Source organism: Panthera tigris, chromosome A3 (assembly GCF_018350195.1).
Source record: "Panthera tigris isolate Pti1 chromosome A3, P.tigris_Pti1_mat1.1, whole genome shotgun sequence".
Taxonomy (NCBI): Eukaryota; Metazoa; Chordata; class Mammalia; order Carnivora; family Felidae; genus Panthera; species Panthera tigris.
This window is the reverse complement of record NC_056662.1, coordinates 12,537,921-12,558,249: the sequence shown is the minus strand read 5'-3', so window position 1 is coordinate 12,558,249 and position 20,329 is coordinate 12,537,921. Positions and strand designations below refer to the sequence as shown.

The window sequence follows — 20,329 nt, the reverse complement described above, 5'->3', positions numbered from 1 at the left end:
ACTTTGATTCTTAACCCCAGCAAGCAACCAGCATCAATGAAAAAAGCTTGATAAATTAAAAAATGATGGTCAGAAGCCCACAGTTTACCAGGACTTTCTAGAGCAGGGATAGTGAACAGGTTCTGTAATTGCCCAGAAGCTGTGTTGAAAAGCTATCTGAAGCTTCATCTGGGTTTCTTGAGAAAGGACTGTGATCGATTGGTTCTGTCTGCCGTGGCACAGGACTGCCAAGTGGCAGTGGGCATGCCACGTTTTTGGCATTGGTGGTCTAATATTTACTCTACCAGTCTCGCTTCTTTGATATGTCTGTGCTTGAAAGTTGGTGACAGTTTCTTCATGGAAGCAGTTCTTCCAAATGAAAAGCCATTTTTCTCGTTCATCCAGATTCTGTACAGATTGTCCTATGTGAAACATACTGTGAGCCCAGAATTCTTAAATGGCAGACCCAAGTCCTGCTTCTATCCTGAAATATTTGTGGCCGTGAAATTTTCTGAGGAAATTTGGCATAAGTTTAACTTTAGTTGTTTCCTTCTCATGTTACGGTTTAGTTCTGAAGCTGGTGCTGAGAGTTAACATGACTGATGTGTAAAGAATGGTGTCTAACGCGTGTTGAGGTCTCAGCCAGTGCTGGGCCTTGTGCAGAGTGCTGCATCAACTCTGTCCACAGCATCGTGTCTGATCTTCCCAGCACCCCTCTGGTTACTTAACTCTCATCCTCATTTCAGAATGGAGGAAACGGAGGCTTAAAGAATAAAGTGACCACCCTACGGAGCTCCCGTGCCCAGAAAGTGGTGGGATTGAGTGGGCATCTAGGACTCTCCCCACCCTGTCTGAATTCTTAACCAGGGGTCCTTAAGCTGCAGCTGTGAGCTAAATCTGGCCTGCTCCCTGCTTTTGTAAATAAAATTTTATTGGAACACGGCTGCCTGAATCCACTCAGGCTGCTCTAACAGAACACCACGGACTGGGTGGCTTAAGCTGGAGGCACTTACTTCCCTCAGTTCTGGAGGCTGGGCAGTGCAAGATCAGGGTGCCAGCTGATTCAGTTCCTGGTAAGAGCCCTCTTCCTGGTTTGTAGACAGCCGAGTTCTCACAAGACAGAGCACATTAGATCTCTGCTCTCTTCTTATAGGACACTAATCCCATGAGGGACCCCACCTTCCTGATCTTACCTAAACCTAATCACCTCCCAGAGGCTCTTCCTCCTGATACCATCTCACTGGGGGTAGGGCTTCAACATAGGAACAGGGGATCACAAACATTTAGTCCACAGCAGCAACTGTACCCATTGTTAATGTATTACCTCTGGCTGCTTGCCCACTACTACGGCTGAGTTGAGTTGTTGGAACAGATCACATGACTTGCAAAGCCTAGAAATTTGGTTCTTTACAGAAAAAGGTTGCTGACCACCCCTCTTAACTATTACCCTGTGGTTTGGCGTCTTTGATTAAAAATATGCTGCTGTTTATGATTTATGTTCTATATTTTCCTAGAAATAGTCTGTTTGTAGAACTCTGGAACGGAAACACTGACATCCTGCTCTACTTTAGGCCACAGTCCTGACTCGAGTTGTAGATTTAAGAGTGTCTTGAGACCTATGACATATGGTTAGCTCTTCTTCTCCACCCCCCCCCCCACACAGAATGAAAGTTCTCTGTGATTTAATAGGTACACTTGGATTTCTTTGGTTTGTATACAAAATGCAAAATATGTTGTCCTTTTTATGACATTAGAAAGTGACCCAGTGCCCTCTGGAATACTAAATGAAATGCATTTCCTCTTGGAGGTTGCCCTTCAAAGCCTGTTTGACTGGCTTTTCCCAGTGTGGGAGAGGTAACTTCCGACTTGGAAATGGAAGGTCAGTGTCCAGGGGTAAAAGTTGGTTTAGGCAGAATTGAAGACTGCTGCAGACGTATCCGCATTCTGCTCTGGGCATTTAAAGGCATCCTTCTTAGGGGTGCCTGGGTGGCTCAGTTGGTTAAGCAGCCGACTTTGGCTCAGGTCATGATCTTGCAGTTCGTTGGTTCGAGCCCCATCGGTCTCTGTGCTGACAGCCTGGAGCCTGCTTCAGATTCTGTGTCTCCCTCTCTCTCTGCCCCCTCCCCCACACCTGCGCATTCTCTCTCTCTCTCTCTCTTTCTCAAAATTAAATAAACATTAAAATTTTTAAAAATAAATAAAGGCATGGGGCACCTGGGTGGTTCAGTCGGTTAAGCGTCCGACTTCGGCCCAGGTCATGATCTCACGTCCGTGAGTTCGAGCCCCGCGTCGGGCTCTGTGCTGACAGTGCAGAGCCTAGAGCCTGTTTCAGATTCTGTGTCTCCCTATCTCTCTCTGACCCTCCCGCATTCATGCTCTGTCTCTCTCTGTCTCAAAAATAAATAAACGTTAAATAAATAAATAAATAAATAAATAAATAAATAAATAAATAAAGGATTCCTTCTTTGAGCTTGGAGAGGTGATGGGGTAGCAAAGATGCTTCTGGGTTTGGTTTGTCCTGAGCACAGTTAGCTTAGAGTTCCCTCTCCCCACGGGGAGAAGCCTACCGAGTTCTCCTGGTGCTCACTTCTACCAAAGGTAAAGATCCTCTTTATTCCTTCCTTTCTGTACCTGGTCTGTCACACACTTCCCCCTTCCCAGGGGAGGAGCATTAGGGTCTGTCTTGCCTAACTCAGTGATCTCCAGGGTACCCTGGACATATGTCAATAACCAAATTTTTTTGAGAATAACCTTTTAATACGTTCATATATCTTCAGTGGTAAGATTATGTACATGTACGACTCTTATTAAATTATTTATATTATAAAACAAAAATAGAACTTTTAAAAGGATAAGAAAAACATGAATAGAGTTCTTTCTATGTCCTAGTGAAGGCTGTAGGGAACCACTGGTCTCAGCTGTCTTGTTCATACCACAAACATTATCTTTTAGTTCTTATTTCTAGAAAACTTTGGATTTTTTAATGCATATCTTAAAATCCATTCGTAATTGGGGCTCCTGGGTGGCTCAGTCGTTAAGCACCCAACTTCAGCTCAGGTCATGATCCCACAGTTCGTGAGTTTGAGCCCTCCATCAGGCTCTGTGCTAACATCTCAGAGCTTGGAGCCTGCTTCAGATTCTGTGTCTCCGTCTCTGTCTCTGCCCCTTCCCCCCACGTTCGTTCTCTCTCTCTCTCTCTCAAAAATAAATAAATATTTTTAAAAATTTAAAAATAAAAGCCATTCATAATTATCAAAGCTTGTACATGATTACATTCTCTGTTAAATATTTTTTTTAGAACTTTAAAGATAAGACTGGGGGTGCATGGGTGGCTCAGTCAGTTAAGTGTCCAACTTCAATTCAGGTAATGATCTCACGGTTTGTGAGTTCAAGCCCCCCGTCGGGATCCATGCTGACGGCTCGGAGCCTGGAGCCTGCTTTGGATTCTGTGTCTGCCTCTCTCTGTACCCGTCTCCCTCTCAAACTCTGTCTCTCTGAAAAATAAATAAATAAACGCTTTAAAAAAAAAAAAAAAAAGGTAAGACTGAAATCCCTTAGACTGCTAACCCCAAACCCAGTTGCCTGTGTAGGTAATATACTTTTTTTCCTCTCGTCTTTTTCATTGTTTTTTTCCTTACCTGTGGGTGGTAGAATTTTATCTTATGAATTTGACAAATTTCCCTAATTTATTTGCATCTTTAAAATGTTAGTTGGATACATGGAATTTCTTTCTCATTTTAATATTTTAAAAAAATTTTAATGTTTATTTATTTTTTTTTAATTTTTATTTTTTTTTAATTTTTATTTTTTAACGTTTATTTATTTATTTTTTTGAGACAGAGAGAGACAGAGCATGAACGGGGGAGGGTCAGAGAGAGGGAGACACAGAATCCAAAACAGGCTCCAGGCTCTGAGCTGTCAGCACAGAGCCCGACGCGGGGCTCGAACCCACAGACTGAGAGATCATGACCTGAGCCGGAGTCGGACGCTCAACCAACTGAGCCACCCAGGCGCCCCAATGTTTATTTATTTTTGAGAGTGGGGGAGGGAGGGGCAGAGAGAGGGAGACACAGAATCCAAAGCAGGCTCCAGGCTCTGAGCTGCCAGCACTGAGCCTGATGCCGGGCTTAAACTCACAAGCCGTGAGATCATGACCTGAGGCAAAGTTGGACGCTTAACCGACTGAGCCACCCAGGTGCCCCATTTTCTCATTTTAATACTGTTTTAGGTTGAACCACATGAAGTTGTCATTCTCATGGACTGAAAAACTCAAATATCAGTAACTTCGTACGACCCCAACTTTGTATGACAACTTTTTGTCCATAAAGAAGGCAGATAAGTCAAGACTGAGAGCACAGACTTGGCTTACAGATGGCTTAGCATCTGAGACAAGTTCTTTAACCTTTCCAGGGTCCGGGATCCTCAGACACAGAATAACAGTGGTGTCATCTGCCTCCGTAGGTGATGATGGGGACCAAATATAACTACTCAGTGTTTCCCAAACACAAATCAGTCATGTTTCTCCCACACAGCCTCTTCCATGTCTTCACTCCTCTTTATCAAAAGTATTTAATACTTTTCTTTAAAATAATTTTTAAAAAATGTTATTGAAGTTGACCTGTAATATTAGTTTCAGGTGTTCTGCAGCTTTTTACATTCAGTAGTGTTTTTAAGATCTGGCTGTATTGCTACCTGCAGATACAGGGCGTTTCTTTTGACTGATGTATGATATGTGATACCACCATTTTATTTATCTCTTGTTCTGTTGAGGGGCATGGATAAATAGGGTGACAGTGAACATCCCTGTGCAGGCAGCCTCCTTAGACACAGGGGTGAGCGAGCCAGCTACCCAGAGGCCTCCCTCCTCTTCCCTCTTCTCATCTCATTGCATTGACAAGGAATAAAGCAGGAATTTCTACCCTCCATCTCTGTCACCCTCCCAGAGTCCAAGCCACTAGCTTCTCCCTCCTGGACAGCTTCGGTAGCCTCCTCACTAGTCCCCTGCTTCTCCTCCTGTTGTCCTCTAGTCTGTCCTCCATGCAGGAACTGGGCAGGGGGGGAGGCGGGGGGAGTCTTTAGAAATGTATCACATCATGTTAATCCTTTGCTTAAACCTGCCAGTAACTTTCCACCCCACTCACCATGCAAAGCGCTTTCCTCAAGTGAGCTTGCCAAGCACGCTTGTGCTGCTGGACCTCTGCTATGTTTCCAGGTTTTTTTCTGTGCATTGACAAAAATTTACGCACGCGTATACACACACACACACACACACACACACACACACACAGTTTGTATTTTCCAAAAATGAGATAGTCTTATGCATGATCACTGCAACTTGCTCTTTTTGAAGTGTCTACAAATCAGACAGGGCCCTGGAGATCGCAGCCAGGACTTTTGGCTTTGGCCTGCCCCCACCCGGGAGAATATAAACCCCATGAGAAGAAGGACCATCTTACTCCCTGTTGTACCTCCAGTGCCCAGAACAATATCTGGCACAAGGAGTGAGAAGGCAGAACAGGAAGGTCACGGGAACTCTTTCTTCTGGCCCTGTGTCACTGCACAGACAAGGGAATAATGTCGTGCTTTAAAACCCTGTTCAGGGGCGCCTGGGTGGCTCAGTCGGTTAAGCGGCCGACTTCGGCTCAGGTCATGATCTCACGGTCCGTGAGTTCGAGCCCCGCGTCGGGCTCTGTGCTGACCGCTCAGAGCCTGGAGCCTGTTTCAGATTCTGTGTCTTCCTCTCTCTCTGACCCTCCCCCGTTCATGCTCTGTCTCTCTCTGTCTCAAAAATAAATAAACGTTAAAAAAAAAAAAATTAAAAAAAAAAACACACAAAAAAAAACCCTGTTCAGTTTGAAGGGGAATGTGCCCTCACAGGAGTCTGTAGAGAGACTACTTCTAGTCCTTTTCGTATTTGAATTAAATATCCAGTGGTTCCTTCACCTCAGTCCTGCTTTGCAGCATCAGTTCTGTGGGGCCTACTTGTTAACGTCACATTTGAGGAGTTTATAACCATCCCACTCGTAACCCAGTGCTCCACATGGGCTTATGCATCCACTAGGAGTAAGGCAGAAGCAACGTCAAGAACAGGAACTCACTTACCAGGCAGCCCGTGCTGCCCTCTTCCGAAGCCTGCATGTGCATCAGCAGTGGGGGAAGGGGGGGTGAGGTAAAGGGCATCTTGACCTGTTTTTCAGAAACACATTTTAGCACGCCTCCCCTCCCCCGCAACTTCCCCACTCCCGCCCCCACCCCCTGCCCCTGTGTGGTGACCTCTGGGGTTGGACTTGATGAACAGAGGCTGTGCAGGCCTCTTCTGCTCCGTCAGTCATACGATCTGGCAGTATCATGTTCTACTCTGAGCCACTCTCTCTTGTTTTTTTCTGCTTACTGAATGGCGATGCTTCCACAGTCAGTGATGGGGGAAGCCAGTGAGAAACGGGGTCCGGCCTCTGCAGAGTGGCAGGTTTTCCTAGCACCGTAGATAATCTTAGGACCTTGTGTCATTTTGTGTGTGTAGAGGCAAGGATGTGACCAATCAGGAACCAAAAAGGGTAAAAAATAGAACAGCATTTTAAAGAGTCTTTGAGTCAGTGGAAGCAGAGAATGCCTTAGAAGTCACATATCCTAGAGGGGTTGTGTCAGATGAGTGATTCTTTTATCTGGGCAGCCTTCCAAATAACCTGGACAGCTTGGAGAAAAACACCAATTCCCAGGCTCTACCCCAGAAGTTACGATTCCGCAGGTCCGGGTTGAGGTCCGGGAATCTGTATGTGTAGTGGGCTCCCTCAGGTGATTGTGAGTCTCACGCAGGCTTGGAAATCATCCTGCCCCTGACCTTTGGGTTCCTTTCCGGCTTTCAGATTCTCTGTGGTGAAATCCAGGTCATGAGTGAGGTGGCACAGGCCTTTGAAAGGCAGCCCCTCTGCAACCCAGTCTGTCGCCTGACCCAGAGGGCATGGCCCAAGTGACCCCTCACCTCTTCAGCCACGGGCTTGACACACGTCTAATACATAGGTGCAGAATTGAGTTCCCCCTCAAGCAAGACACATGATCAGTTGTTTCCTATGTATCTTTCCTTTTAAAAAGAAAAATCCATACATACGGATTTTTAACGGCTCGTGATACAATTTATATGCACACAAGTCACCCATTGAAAGTGTACAATTCAGTGATTTTTGTACGTTGACAGGTGTACAACGATCACCACGATCAAATTCTAGACCATCTTTATCACTTCAGAAAGAAAGTGGGCTCGTGAGTAATCACTGCCCGTTTCGCACTGATGACTTCCTGTCTCTATTCCGTACAGATTTTAGTCCCTCAGTCCTTCGCACTAGTGGTTGTGTATTGGCGATTGTCCTACACTCTGTTCCACTGGACACCGTTTCACCATCCTGAGGCTCTCCTGCCAGGGGACACAGGGTGAACACTGTGCCCAGAGGGTGGCTGTGTCCGCCGTGCCCCGGGAGAACAGAGACATCTGTGGGAACCAGAGGTTAAGCACTTCCTTTGCTGCCATGGGCAGCCTCAGTCCTTGTCAGGCAGAAACTTTTCATGTCTGTTCTTTCTGTATTTAGAAACTCATCGCATATGGGCACATCACCGGCAACGCCCCCGACAGTGGGGCCCCAGGGAAGCGGCTTATCGACAGGATTGTTGAAACCATTTGCAACTGCTTTCAGGGCCCTCAGACCGATGAAGGAGTTCAGTTACAAATAATTAAGGTATTTCTGTTTGTTTGCCTGATCTGGATTTTAAATAAAGCTAGTGTCTTTTGGGAATTTGGATTTCTAATTTGCCATGTGTTAGTTGTCTCAGGTGGTGCTGAGCTGGAACAGAAGAGTGTAAGCATCACTTACATCTTTTGTTAAGTGTCAGAATTTGTTAGCCCAGGCTGAGACAAGAAGAGTGGAACCAGGTGTGTTTTCAGAGTAAACAGTTCCGCTAATAACAATGTAAATTGCTTGTCAATTGGATCGGCTTGAAATCTCCTGGTCTTTCTCCTTGAAATTCTGGATTCCCAATCTGCCATTTCTCAGTGGGTCCTTGTTGATAATCTTATACCAGTCTGCCCCTTGTCCTGCACCCCCGCCCCCATTCCATTTCCCTGTTCCATTCCAACCCCTCCCCCCATCCCATTTATCCCATTTCCCTGTTCCATTCCATTTGTGCTGCCAGGAGTGGTTTAGCATGTAGTAGTACCATCTGCTTGTTGGGAAACAGGATCTGGATGGGTGTAGCCAACATTCCAGATCTTAAGTCCTAACTGTATTAGCTTTGTGTGGGATGGTTCCGTGTTGGCCACTCCCAAAGCTCTCTTGGAAACCCTCCAGGGAACTAGGACACTGACTGCCTATCAAAACCTGTATATTTTGTGATTAATATAGACGAGATAGAATTAGAGCAATTTCCCTCCTGAGAGAATGGTCTGTATTTTTGGCTCTTAAAAAAGTAAACTGGTAGAAAGCCCTCTTCAACACAACTTAATTAACATCAAATAATTTGGATTTTATAGAGTTAATAATTATCTTTAAACTCAGAGCAATGGGGAGTTTTCGTGTGCAGAGCCATCTTAAAATTTATGAAACCAAAACAAAGCTAAACCCTGTATGAAAGTTTGGCTGTGGGAGGATGGGAAGCAGGTGGGTGTTTGTGAAGGTGAATGTTGTGGGTTTTCGTTTTAGGCTCTTCTGACAGCGGTGACGTCCCCACACATTGAAATTCATGAGGGTACTATTCTGCAGACAGTTAGGACATGTTACAATATCTATTTGGCCAGCAAAAATCTCATCAATCAAACCACTGCCAAGGCTACCCTTACTCAGATGCTGAACGTCATTTTCACCCGCATGGAAAACCAAGTGGTGAGTGGTAGTAGTTATCAGCTCCTAGGGATGCAACATCTTCTGATATGTGACTGTTTCACTTTAAAGTTTGTCCCTTCTTCCTGTGAATTCTGTTTTTGTTCTTGTTTTAAAAGGCAGAGAAACTAGCATGAGTTTTGGAATCAACATTGAGAATTTGTTCTGAGTTTTATCAAAAGAATTTATCTCCTTTTTAAAATGTTATCCTTCTGGTTGGATTTTTTTTTTAAGCAACAGGCTGGCATATTTTCTGATCCTTCTCAAAATGCTGGGACTTTTTTTTTTTTTTTTTTAAGATTTTCTTATTTTTAAGTAATCTCTGTACCCAATGGCGGGGGCGGGGGAGGGGGTGGCTCGAACTCACAACCCTGAGATCAAGAGTCGCACTCTCCACCAGCTGAGCCAGCCAGGTGCCCCAATGCTGGGACCATTTAGATCGAATCCCTTTTTTGTTGCCTTTTAGTTGCAGGAGGCCAGAGAATTGGAAAAACCAGTCCAGTCAAAACCCCAGTCCCCTGTGATCCAAGCTGCAACAGTGTCCCCAAAGTTCAGTCATTTGAAGCAGAGCCAGGCACAAAGCAAACCAACGACTCCTGAAAAGACAGATTTAACTAATGGTGAACATGCCAGGAGTGGTTCTGGAAAAGAGAGCTCAGAGAACGGAGATGCACCTGGTGAAAGAGGCCCGTCGCTGTCAGGTATGTCCTGGGCAATGTCCCTTTCCCACTGTGAGAGGGACCTATTTTGTGTCTGAGGGGCAGTTGAAGGAGCCTGGTAACATCTGCAGGAAAGCTCTGATAGCAGCTTGTCTATTTCTGGGCCTTCCCCTTCCCTGCTGCTTTTCTCTTGAACATAGTCAGCAAGGCATGATGTCCGATGTCAGCTGCGTGGTTTTCTCTAAATAGGCCCTGGAATGCATCAGGCTACAGCTTCAGTGCAGTGGGTTCAGTTTGGGGTGTTTCTCTCCCAGTGGTTAACTGTTTGGGTAATTAGTCACTCAGTGCCTGCCTTATCTGCTCAGGGGAGGACAAGGGGACCTCATCTGTCATGTCACGTATACACGGACGGGATCTCTGCACTGTGCCCACAGCCTGGTAGTTAGTGGCTACTCGTGGACATCTGTGAAAGAAGCAGGAAGGCGGATGAGCGAGCGGGCAGATAGATGGACAGACAGATAGCTTTGTTTTCTCCTTCTGTGACCTAGTACGTCGCATGGTTTTTTGTTTGCTTTTTTTAAATGAAAGAGCTATCCCACAGCTGATTCTAGTCTCCACGTAAATGAAGCATCAGGCATGAGACGGTGGATTGGATTATCATAAGAGTATTTCTGAATGTTTGCATGTTGCCCTGGGCAGTTTTTACGAACCCGTTCTCAAATTCATATTTTTTCCAGGAAGGTACCTTCCCGATGATACTTGTCCAGTAATTCTTCACTCTGGCTGCTTGGTCTGCATGAAATATCTGACCCATCTTTATACTTTATCTCATCTCTTCCTCTGTCCCATTATTGATGGCAGTTTCTGTTGGTCGTGTGTTCTGTGAAAGCATGCATATTTGAGAGCTTTTGTTCCTCTATTATTTATCAGAATGCTTGGCATACACAGGAGCGGACCAAGTGCTGTTGCTGGAAGGTTTTTCTGTGTCTTTACTCAAGGAAAGGACAAAAGAAACAGTTGCCACTAAGACTGGCATGTGCCTGAGCGCCAGCACAGAGTTGCTGTCTCCTCGGTCCTGCTGCCCTGTGTCTCGGGGAACGTGCTCAGAAACTACTGGCCCACCCTCTGTGTCTGTTACCGTCTTTGCCTTCTTAAGCTTTCAGGGCAAGGACCAGGTTTTTACTGTAACCCTTATCAGGCTGTGGTCAATCCATAAGTATTAATATTTAAACACATGCGAGGTAGTAAGCGTAGCTGTGCAGATACAAATGTCAGTCTCTTTAGCTGCAGGAAAGTGCTTCCACTATAGCCCATTTTCTACATGGCATCCAAAGTGATGTCTTAAAAGCATGAATTAGATCCAGCACCGCCCACCCCCCCCCCACCCCCCCCAGCCAACCCTCTCTGGTAATTTCCCATCGTATCCTATTCAGAATGAAATCTGTGCCCTCACTGCCCCGTGGCTTCCGAGGCCCAGTGTGACCAGCTCCTGCCCACCTCCCTATCCCCGTCTTACACCTCTTTCCCCCTTGTTTGCCACCCAGTGTGCAGGCAGTGTTTCTGTCTTGAAAGTGCCATGCGTACTCTTGTTGCCTTTGCACTTCCTGTCCCTTCCCTGCCCCGCCCGCCCCCATCTTCAGGTATCCCTGTTTGAACTGATCACCCTCTCTGAAGCTGCCACTCCTTCTGCCCCATCAGCCTCTCTTCTTTCCTTCAAAGCACTTATTGTTACCTGAGATCACTGAAGGATTTATGTTCACTTATCCCTGGGCTGAGATCTAGACCGCTGTGTTCACCACTGTGTGCCCGACACCGGAATGGTGCCCAACACTCACGGCAGACTGTCAGTAAATGCATTTTTTTGAATGAATGGGGGGAAAAAGCTTGATTTCTAAAATGCGGTTTTGCAGAAACACCGTAACTTAAACTTCTGCAGTAACAAAGAATGATTTGTAATTCTTGTATTGCTGTGGGTTTTGTTGCCAGTACTTGGTGTCCTCTGCAAGGCTTCTCCCGAGAATATGGGAACCGGATTGCCGGTAAGAATCCAGTAGCAAACCCGCAAAATAGTGGGTCAGAATGGAAGTGGGTCTGTTCCCCTTAAAAAGAGTGAGTGGCTTCTGGTTCTCAAGATGTAGCTCTAAAGAAAGAACCTCTCCTTCAGAAGAAGGGGTTGAGCAGCCATAGAAGCCAAAGAGGAAGGACAGCGTGAGAGGCAGGTGGTGGAGGGGACGGTGCTGGGAGACGGCACCCTGGGCTGGAGTCCAGGCTGTCGAGGCCCACTGAGAGGCCCGGGCTCTAGTGTCTCTGCGTTGGAGATGACACAGCCTGCCCTTCTGTGGGGTCCGTCCTGTAGTCCTCACCATCCTGGAGCCGCCCCTCACCAGCTGGTCACTGTGTCAGGCACCCAGTTCGCCATCTGAGCACTCCACATACATTTTCCTTTTTAATTCACCGAGAACCCTGCCCACGGCCTTCCTGGGATCACTTGCCTCCCACGGTGAAATTTGCATACATGGAGACAGTTCACCAGCAGACTTGAGTATCTCTTTCCGCTGAGAAGTTTTTCATTCTAAGTTGATAAGTCAGTAATCATTTGGTAGATCTTTATCAGCTTGTCCAAGACATGCATTAGATTGCTCTTTGTAAACTTACAAAATGATCTTTGAACCTAAGATATGCTAGCTTCTGTGAATTTGGGGGCACAGCCAGCAGTCTCCCTAGGGGACCTCACCCCATTTGTCCATTTACACTCCTCCTCATTGCCTGGCTAGTCTTGTCGATTTTTTAAAAAACAGCTTTATTGAGATACAGTTCACGTACCAGAAATTCACCTGTTTAAAATGTACACTTCAGTTATTTTTAGTATGTTCGCAGAGCTTGCAGTCATCACCACAGTCAATTTTAGAACATTTTCATTATACCCAAAAGAAATCCTGTACCCAGTAGCAGTCACTTTTTGTTTTCTTTCTTTTTTTTTTTTCAATGTTTATTTTTGAGCTAGAGCATGAGCGGGGGAGGTGCAGAGAGGGAGGGAGACACAGAACCCGAAACAGGCTCCAGGCTCTTAGCTGTTAGCACAGAGGCTGACAGGGGTCTCGAACTCATGGAGACCATGACCTGAGCTGAAGTTGGCCGCTTATCTGAGTGACCCACCCAGGCCCCCCACTTCTTGTTTTCTTTTAAGATCATTTTTAAGATCCTGACTTTTTGGCTCCCACCATGCATGAGACATTAGCGTTTTTGCATTTATACAGCTAATGAGTATTGTGGGTACATAAATACCTGTGGGTTTAAACATTTCTTAGCTCATTTTTTCTTCTTGCATCTCATTCTTTAAGAGAAAAACAACCCAGTCCCTAAGTACTATACACTAGAGAAAAGCTATCCTCTTTTCAACCAATATGGAGATTCTGATCAGACAGCCTGGTTTCAGACCATGACTCTACCCTGTAGTAGCTCTGTGACCTTGGGGGAATCTTTAACCTCTCTGGGCTCAGGCTCCTCATCTGTAAAATGAGTCTACAGCTAGTACCTGCCCTGCGGGTCTGTGAGAGTCCAGTGAGACCAGTGACTGGCCCTGGGACCTGTGTAAGTGTTTGCTATAATTAGCTTTCAAGTAAATTTCAGCTTCAAAAAGGAGTTAAGGAACAGTGGCAAAGAGTTAAGATGGTAACCAGATGTGAAGGTAGTAGGCACGGTCCTGTAGAATAACATGAGCCTATTTTCCATGTTAGCACCCGATCTTCTGCTTTAGGAATTTTATTTTATTTTTATTTTTATTTTTATTTATTTATTTATTTATTTATTTTTTTTGTGGAGAGGACAAAAATTGTCTCAGAACAACACTTTATGAAAATAACAAAATGTACCCACAGGCCCCCCTCCTTTCTGACCTGTTCTTGACACAGGCTGTCTGGCAGGGAGGCTTCAACTCATGGGGTTACAACATTTGTATAAGGGACATTTATTGTGCAACAGGAGGTTGCCTAATGTATTTCTTCCTGTCGAGGAACCATACTGGTGTGTGGCTGGAATGTGATAGCAAACAGCTATGTTCCCTGATTTTTTCCCTCTAGTATTCTTACATGTTACCAAGTGCTTGGACATTGGGCACAACCAAACCCCAGTTTCTAGGAAACAGGCATGTCACGTTTTCTTGTCACCATGGGTTCACATTTGTCCCTTCCAATCCCACATCTGCCTCTTCCCACTCTACTTTTCCCCTAGCGCTGTAGGACACAGCATGTATAGTTATTTACTATCCCAGCTAGAATGTAAGCACCATGAGGATCAGGATCTTCATTTTAAACAGTGATAGAGTCCAAACGCCTGGAACGGTGCCAAACTTGTAGGCACTCAATATGTTAACAATATGTTAACTGCACGAATGAGTGAGTGCATCTTCCCACCCCACCTCCCCCCACCCCCCATGGTCCTTGCTTCGCTGGACAGAAAGCAGGATGTGGGTGGGTCTGTTTCAGATTCTTTCCATTTTTTCCCCGGTTATTCTTAGTTTGTGACTTTCATCCTCCAGGTTACCTCATGGTTCCAGATGCTGTCATTTTGCTCTAGGCAGAAAGGAGGAAGAGGGTGGGACTAAAGGACTCCCGGCTGAGTCATGCCCCTTTCTAAGGAGACTTTCTGGAACCCGATGCAATCCCCAGTAATTTGCGCTTACCCCTCATTGGCCGCAACTTGGTCAGATGGCTACCGTCTCTGCTAGGATGGCCAGGAATCTAGGGACAGCCCCTTCCAAAACAAAATTAGAGCTCTGTTAGAGGACTAAGGGTATGAGTCAGGACCTGGTGTACCCACCATGGAGGTTATTCTCCTGCTGGCTAGGGAGGGAATGGCAGCAAGGCTTTCTTTCATCTGAACGTATTCAAGGTGACCCTCGTAGGGACAGAGTCTATGAAACAGGTAGGATCTGGTGCCTAATCAGTAATGGCCAAATGGTGACTGTTGGACATCCCAGAGAACCAGCAAAACCGGAGTGTTTTAAGTATACTCTGAACCTTCCAAGGATTTGATTTGATTTGGTTTCCTAACATTTGACAGCATGCTTGAAAGTTAAACACAACAGACTTCTCAGTGGTTATTATGTCATCCAGAAAGGCCTCTCCTGAGACCTATCCCAGGCTGACATGAAGCAGTCCAGGGGTACTGTGGGAAGTCCTGCTACTTCTGGGCCTCTCTGGGGACTCTTCAGCAGCAGCTCCCTGTGCAGGAACCTTCTGTTGGAATTAGGGCTTCCTGTTATCTCCCACCCCTTCCTAGCCCGAGAATATTTTGATTTTGCACAGGTGCCATTATGGATCCAGCCTATTGAGGAAAATGAGTTAAACACTGTTATCCCTCCAAATAATGGTGGGCCTGATGCTGTTTAAGTGGAAAACTGCAGTGAGGGAAGAGGAAGATCCCTGTAGAAATGGACATTCTTCAGAATGAAAGATAGTGATGGCTTGAAGTAACTGAAACTGCTTTCCGCGTGGTTAGTTGGGAAAGTTCAGTATGGACTTAGTCTCCAGGGCCAGGCAGATGACAGAGATGAGACGTCCTCTGTCCTGAGGGCACCTTATGAGCATCTTACCACAGTCACACTCTGCAGGCCTAAGAAAAATGAACCTTGCGCTCCTCACTCTCCGGGCGCCATTTGAAACACTTTCTGGGTATTATTTTTATTGAATTCTCACGAGGCCCCAGAGGTAAGTGCTGTGGAAATCGTCCTTGTTCGCTCCTGAGGGAACTGAGGCTCGAGCAGGTCAGGCGACCTAAGTCCCCACATTGGGAAGTGGCAGAGTGGGGACCTGAACCAGACACACTGGCTCCAGAGCCTTCACTCCTCCTTACCGTGTTGAAGTCACTTCCACAAGGGAACATTGTCTCTCTGATGTCTTTCAAATACCCAGCCCCGTCAGTCTCCCTTTTTCCGCACTCTTGACAGACATGTGTCACATTCCTGCTGACTGTGATAGCACCTGTCCTCAGTGGATGAAAGACTGTTGACCTTGGCAAGGACCGAGGCACCAGGACATCTGCAGAGTTCACACCCTGGCTACAGGGGGCAGTTACTCCTGGGTCCAGCCACTGTGGCCTGATGTTGCCAGATAATTTTTCTGAAGCCACATCTGGATTTTTATGACATGTCTCCCAGTCCTTAAATGTTCACAGCTAATTCAGCTGTCTTTAAAAACAGTGCATAAGCACAGCAAATGAAACAACCAGTGGAGTTTGACTGCATCCTGTGGAATGGGAGAACCTATTTGCAAACCATATATCTGATCAGGAGTTAATATCTAAAATATACAAGGAACTTATACCACTCAGCAAAAAAAAACAAAAACAAAAACAAACCCGAACAACCCACTGAAAAATGGACAAAGAACCTGAATAGATCTTTCTCAAAAGAAGACATACAAATAGCCAACAGATACTTAAAAAGGTGCTCAGCTTCACTAATCATCAGGGAAATACAAATCAACACCACAATGAGATATCGCCTCACACCTGTTAGAATGGCTGTTATCAGAAAGGTGAAAGACAAGGGCTAGGTGAGCATGTGGAGAGAAGGGAGTCCTTGTGCCCCGTTGGCGGGAATGTAAATCAGTACGGCCCATATGGAAAACAGTATGGAGGTTTCTCAGAAAATTAAAAATAGAACTACTTTATGACCCAGAAGTTTTATGTCTAGGTATATCTCCAAAGGAAATGAAATCAGGATCTTGAAGAGATCATCTGCGCTCCTGTGTTCATTTCAGCATTATTCATAATAGCCAAGATACAGAAATAATCTAAATGTCAAAAGATGAATGGATAAAGTGCAGACATACATACACGCTCGCACACGCATGCACGCGCACACTGGAATACCATTCCACCTTAAAAAAGAAGAAAATCCTGATGTTTGTAACAACATGGATGGATCTACAGGGCATTGTGCTAAGTGAAATAAGCCAGTCACAAAAGGACAAATACTGCTGGGGGCACCTTGGTGGCTTAGTCAGTTGAGTGTCTGACTTGGGCTCGGGTCACGATCTCCCATTTCATGACTTAGGGCCCCACGTTGGGATCGCTGCTTTCAGCGCAGAGCCTGCTTCAGATCCTCTGTGCCCCTCTCTCTGCTCCTTCCCTGCTTGCGCTCTCTCAAAACCAAAACATTAAAAAAAAAAAAAAAAAAAGGAAAAATACCGTGTGATTCCACATAGATGAGGTGCCTAGAGTAGTCAGAGTCATTGACACAGAATGTAGAATGGTGGTTGAAGAAATGGGGAGGTACTAGTCGGGGGTACAGAGTTTCAGTTATGTAAGGGGCAGAGTTCTGGAGGTGCAAAATGCCAACAGTATAAACATAGTTAACAGTACTGTGTTGTACACTTGAAATTTGCTGAGTGTAGGTCTACGTGTTTTCACCACACACAGGAAAGGAAGAAAATGGTAACTGTGAGGTGATAGATGCGTTAATTAGCTTGACTGTAGTGATTATTTCACAGTGTATATGTATATCAAATCATCAAGTTGTGTACCTTAAGTATATACAAGGTTTGGGTTTTTTTTTTTTAATGTTTATTTTTGAGAAGGAAAGAGACTGAGCGTGAGCAGGGGAGGGGCAGAGAGACAGGGAGACACAGAATCCGAAGCAGGCTCCAGGCTCTGAGCTGTCAGCACAGAGCCCGACACAGGGCTCGAACCCACAGACCGTGAGATCACGACCTGAGCTGAAGTTGAATGCTTAACCAACTGAGCCACCCAGGTGCCCCAAGTATATACAAGTCTTAATCGTCGCTTATACCTCAGTGAAGCTTGGTTGTGGTGGGGGTGGCGGGGAGCAGCACATATAGCATCAGAGAATGTTGGAACTGGGAAGGAAGTTGGAAACATCTTGTCACATGTAGATGAGGTGATTTTAGGTGGCTCATGCGTAAACAGTTTTTATTTTAATAGTTACACGTTTATTTTAACATGCATTCAGAGAATATAATTAGTGCATGAAACCTGCGGTTTTGTGAATATTCTTGTTTAAGGTGAGTTAATGTAAAGAGCACTGTTAAATGTACACGTGTAATATACTGATACGAGTGATGCGTGAAAATGGCAAAGGTAGTACGAGGATGCCCGAAGTCACACGCGGAGCTAGGCTAACTCCCCTTGTTTAGGTGAAGACGTGGGTACCGGAGATTGTCACTGCGGCTGTGGACTTTCTTTCATTCAAGCTCTTTTTTGCCCTCTAAGAAAAGGGCACACAACATCAATGTTTTCCAGAGATTTACTTAGCCATTTACATACTTATTATGTAGTTTCATTGGTCAGTCGTACCTCCGTAAAGCTTGGGGCATGTGTGTGTGGTCGGGGAGGGGGAGCAAATAAATAGTTTGGGTGGGTCAAGTGCTCAGTGGAAATGAAAATACATTGTGCTGCTCTCTAGGACCTTTTGGGCCAAGCACAGAACTCATAAAAATAAGGGCTTGGTTGCAAGTCCTCATTGAGGAAGAATTTAAAGGGGTATTTTAGCTCTGTTAAGTTTTGGTCAGTGTGATGTTTGAAAAGGCAGTAATGTTTATTCCTAAAAGTCAAGTCCAGAACTGTTTACTAGTTCTCCCAAAACTAGTTTTAGAACAATCGGTGCTGAAGCTCTTTGCTTAAGTATTAACAGTGTACAGAATAATTTTACTTAAAATTTACTAAATCCTCACCACATTAGAAGTCTCATGCTGAGTTCTGGGGTCAGATTGTGGAGGAGTAGAGGCAGCAGGGGGCATGTCACTTCCCAAGGCCCTGGGGTACTGGATATGAAGGCACAAGAGAAAGCCCTGTCTTTTGTTCTGCTGAGCAGCGTAGCTGGATGAGATCCAGCTCCTGCCTCAAACTCTGGGGTGGTGGAGAGGGCCCTTGACCGCATAGCTGTGACTTAAGAAGGAAGAGAGATCCACAAAAGGAAACTCAAAGTCATGGCAGACACTGCCTGAGAGTTTCCAGATTGCACAGGACTTGTTTTTCGTTGGCATAATCCGATTTGGCTTTGGAGAGGACTCGTTTGACCCCTTTGCCTTTTGAGATGTGACCTTCTGCCCCTTCCTTTGCTTTCCCTGGAAATACCCATATGTATTTGTTTATGTCTCTGGGTGTGTGTAGGGACTGATGACGGAGCCCAGGAGGTGGTCAAGGAGATCTTAGAAGATGTGGTCACATCTGCTGTTAAAGGTAAGAACCAAGAGCCCAGCCTTTCTTCCTACACACTCCTCCAAAAAAGTCCTTGGGCAGATGATTTTAGTGGTGGAGTGCCCACCCTCGGTGAAGTCATGGAAACTGAGTCTGCCTGTATCTGCCCATCTTTCATGTGGAACTCAGAAATTACTTCTTTTTAGTGATTAATTTTATTCTCACTAGGGCCAGGTTCAGAGTTCAGAAAGCACAGTCTGACGGTGCTAGAATTGGGCGCTCCACACGAAAGACAGAAAGCCATTCCCATATATATCCAGCTTTTCCCAGGAGTGGCTGGGAGTCCTGAGGTGCTGCTGAATGTTCATGGCCAACCATTGATGTATCATGTCAGTGGGTATCCGATGCACAGGGAACCTTTGTTTTGTTAGTCTTCACTCATAGCTGCCTCAGTTTTATGGTGTGGTTTTGGTGGAATTAAACTTGTATAGCTCAGAATGACTGTTGGATGAGTTTTTTCTTTGTTTTTGCCCCAAATCTTACGTCAGTGCCTTTGTGTTGAACACTTGGTTCCAGGGGCAGTAAACCATTAGTGGATTGAGAAATCATTAACTTAACAGGGGTTACAATCAGCCTTTCTTAAAGGAGAGAGAATAAAATGAAAATAGAACAGAAACTGAATACATCACGATGGTAATGTTAAGCGCTGTTTCATGAAACGTGCTTCAGTTATTATATGCACACGTGTACTGGGTCTTTTTTTTTTTTTTTTTTTTTTTTTTACCTTGAGAGAGAGAGCCCACATGCACACACACACGCACACACATACGTGTTGGAGGGAGGAACAGAGAGAGGGAGAAAGAGAATCCGAAGAAAGCTCTGCACTGCCAGCGTGGAGCCAGACGCAGGGCTCGGGCCCAAGAACCTTGAGCTCATGACCCAAGCTGAAGTTAGACACTTGACCAACTGAGCCACCCAGGCAAGCCATTAAAATGCATTTCTTGCTGAGGGTCATGGTCAAAGAAGTTTGATACACTGCTCTAAGCCCTGTCCTTTTGTTAATTTAGGTTACCACCAATCTGTATTCATAGATTTCATTATTTATGTAATGTAGAATTAAATTAATAGAACATAAAAATGTACACTCTGGTAGAAATGTCTTTAAAATAGAATAGTTTTGGGGTGCCTGGTTAGCTCAGTTGGTTGAGCATCCAACTTCAGCTCAGGTCATGATCTCATGGTTTGTGGGTTTGAGCCCCACATCCGGCTCTGTGCTGATAATTCAGGGCCTGGAGCCTGCTTCGGATTCTGTGTCTCTGTCTCTCTCTCTCTGCCCCTCCCCCACTCATGCTCTGTCTCTATTTTAATAAATGAATAAACATTTAAAAATTAAAAAAAGTAAAATAGAATAGTTTTAATTCTTTATCTTTCCCTTTTCACATGGCTGCCAGGAAGCTCAGGTCTTTTTTTTTTTTTTGGGGTCCCCCTCTCCCTCCGCTCCATGACTAAGGTCTTCTGTCATAACTATCAAATTCTTTTCATTTACATGGCTCTTCTTTAACACCTATATTAGTAGCCCCTTTAAAAACGAAAATCTGTGCTTTGCAGGTTTAGCTGCTTCTAACCTTTTCCAGAAGTGGACAGGGGTGGGTAGGCTGCTGTATTGCT

General features: G+C 45.2%; 1 protein-coding gene across 2 annotated transcripts in view; it reads left to right on the top strand.

The window, feature by feature from the left end:
- The window catches only part of ARFGEF2 (ADP ribosylation factor guanine nucleotide exchange factor 2), a 98,759-nt gene that overhangs the window by 16,418 nt on the left and 62,012 nt on the right, over positions 1-20,329 (top strand). For both annotated transcript variants that reach the window (XM_042980206.1, XM_042980205.1), the window contains exons 4-7: positions 7,560-7,706; positions 8,667-8,846; positions 9,310-9,544; positions 18,635-18,703. In XM_042980206.1, coding sequence (XP_042836140.1) covers positions 7,560-7,706; positions 8,667-8,846; positions 9,310-9,544; positions 18,635-18,703 — 631 coding nt within the window. The remainder of the gene's footprint in view (positions 1-7,559; positions 7,707-8,666; positions 8,847-9,309; positions 9,545-18,634; positions 18,704-20,329) is intronic.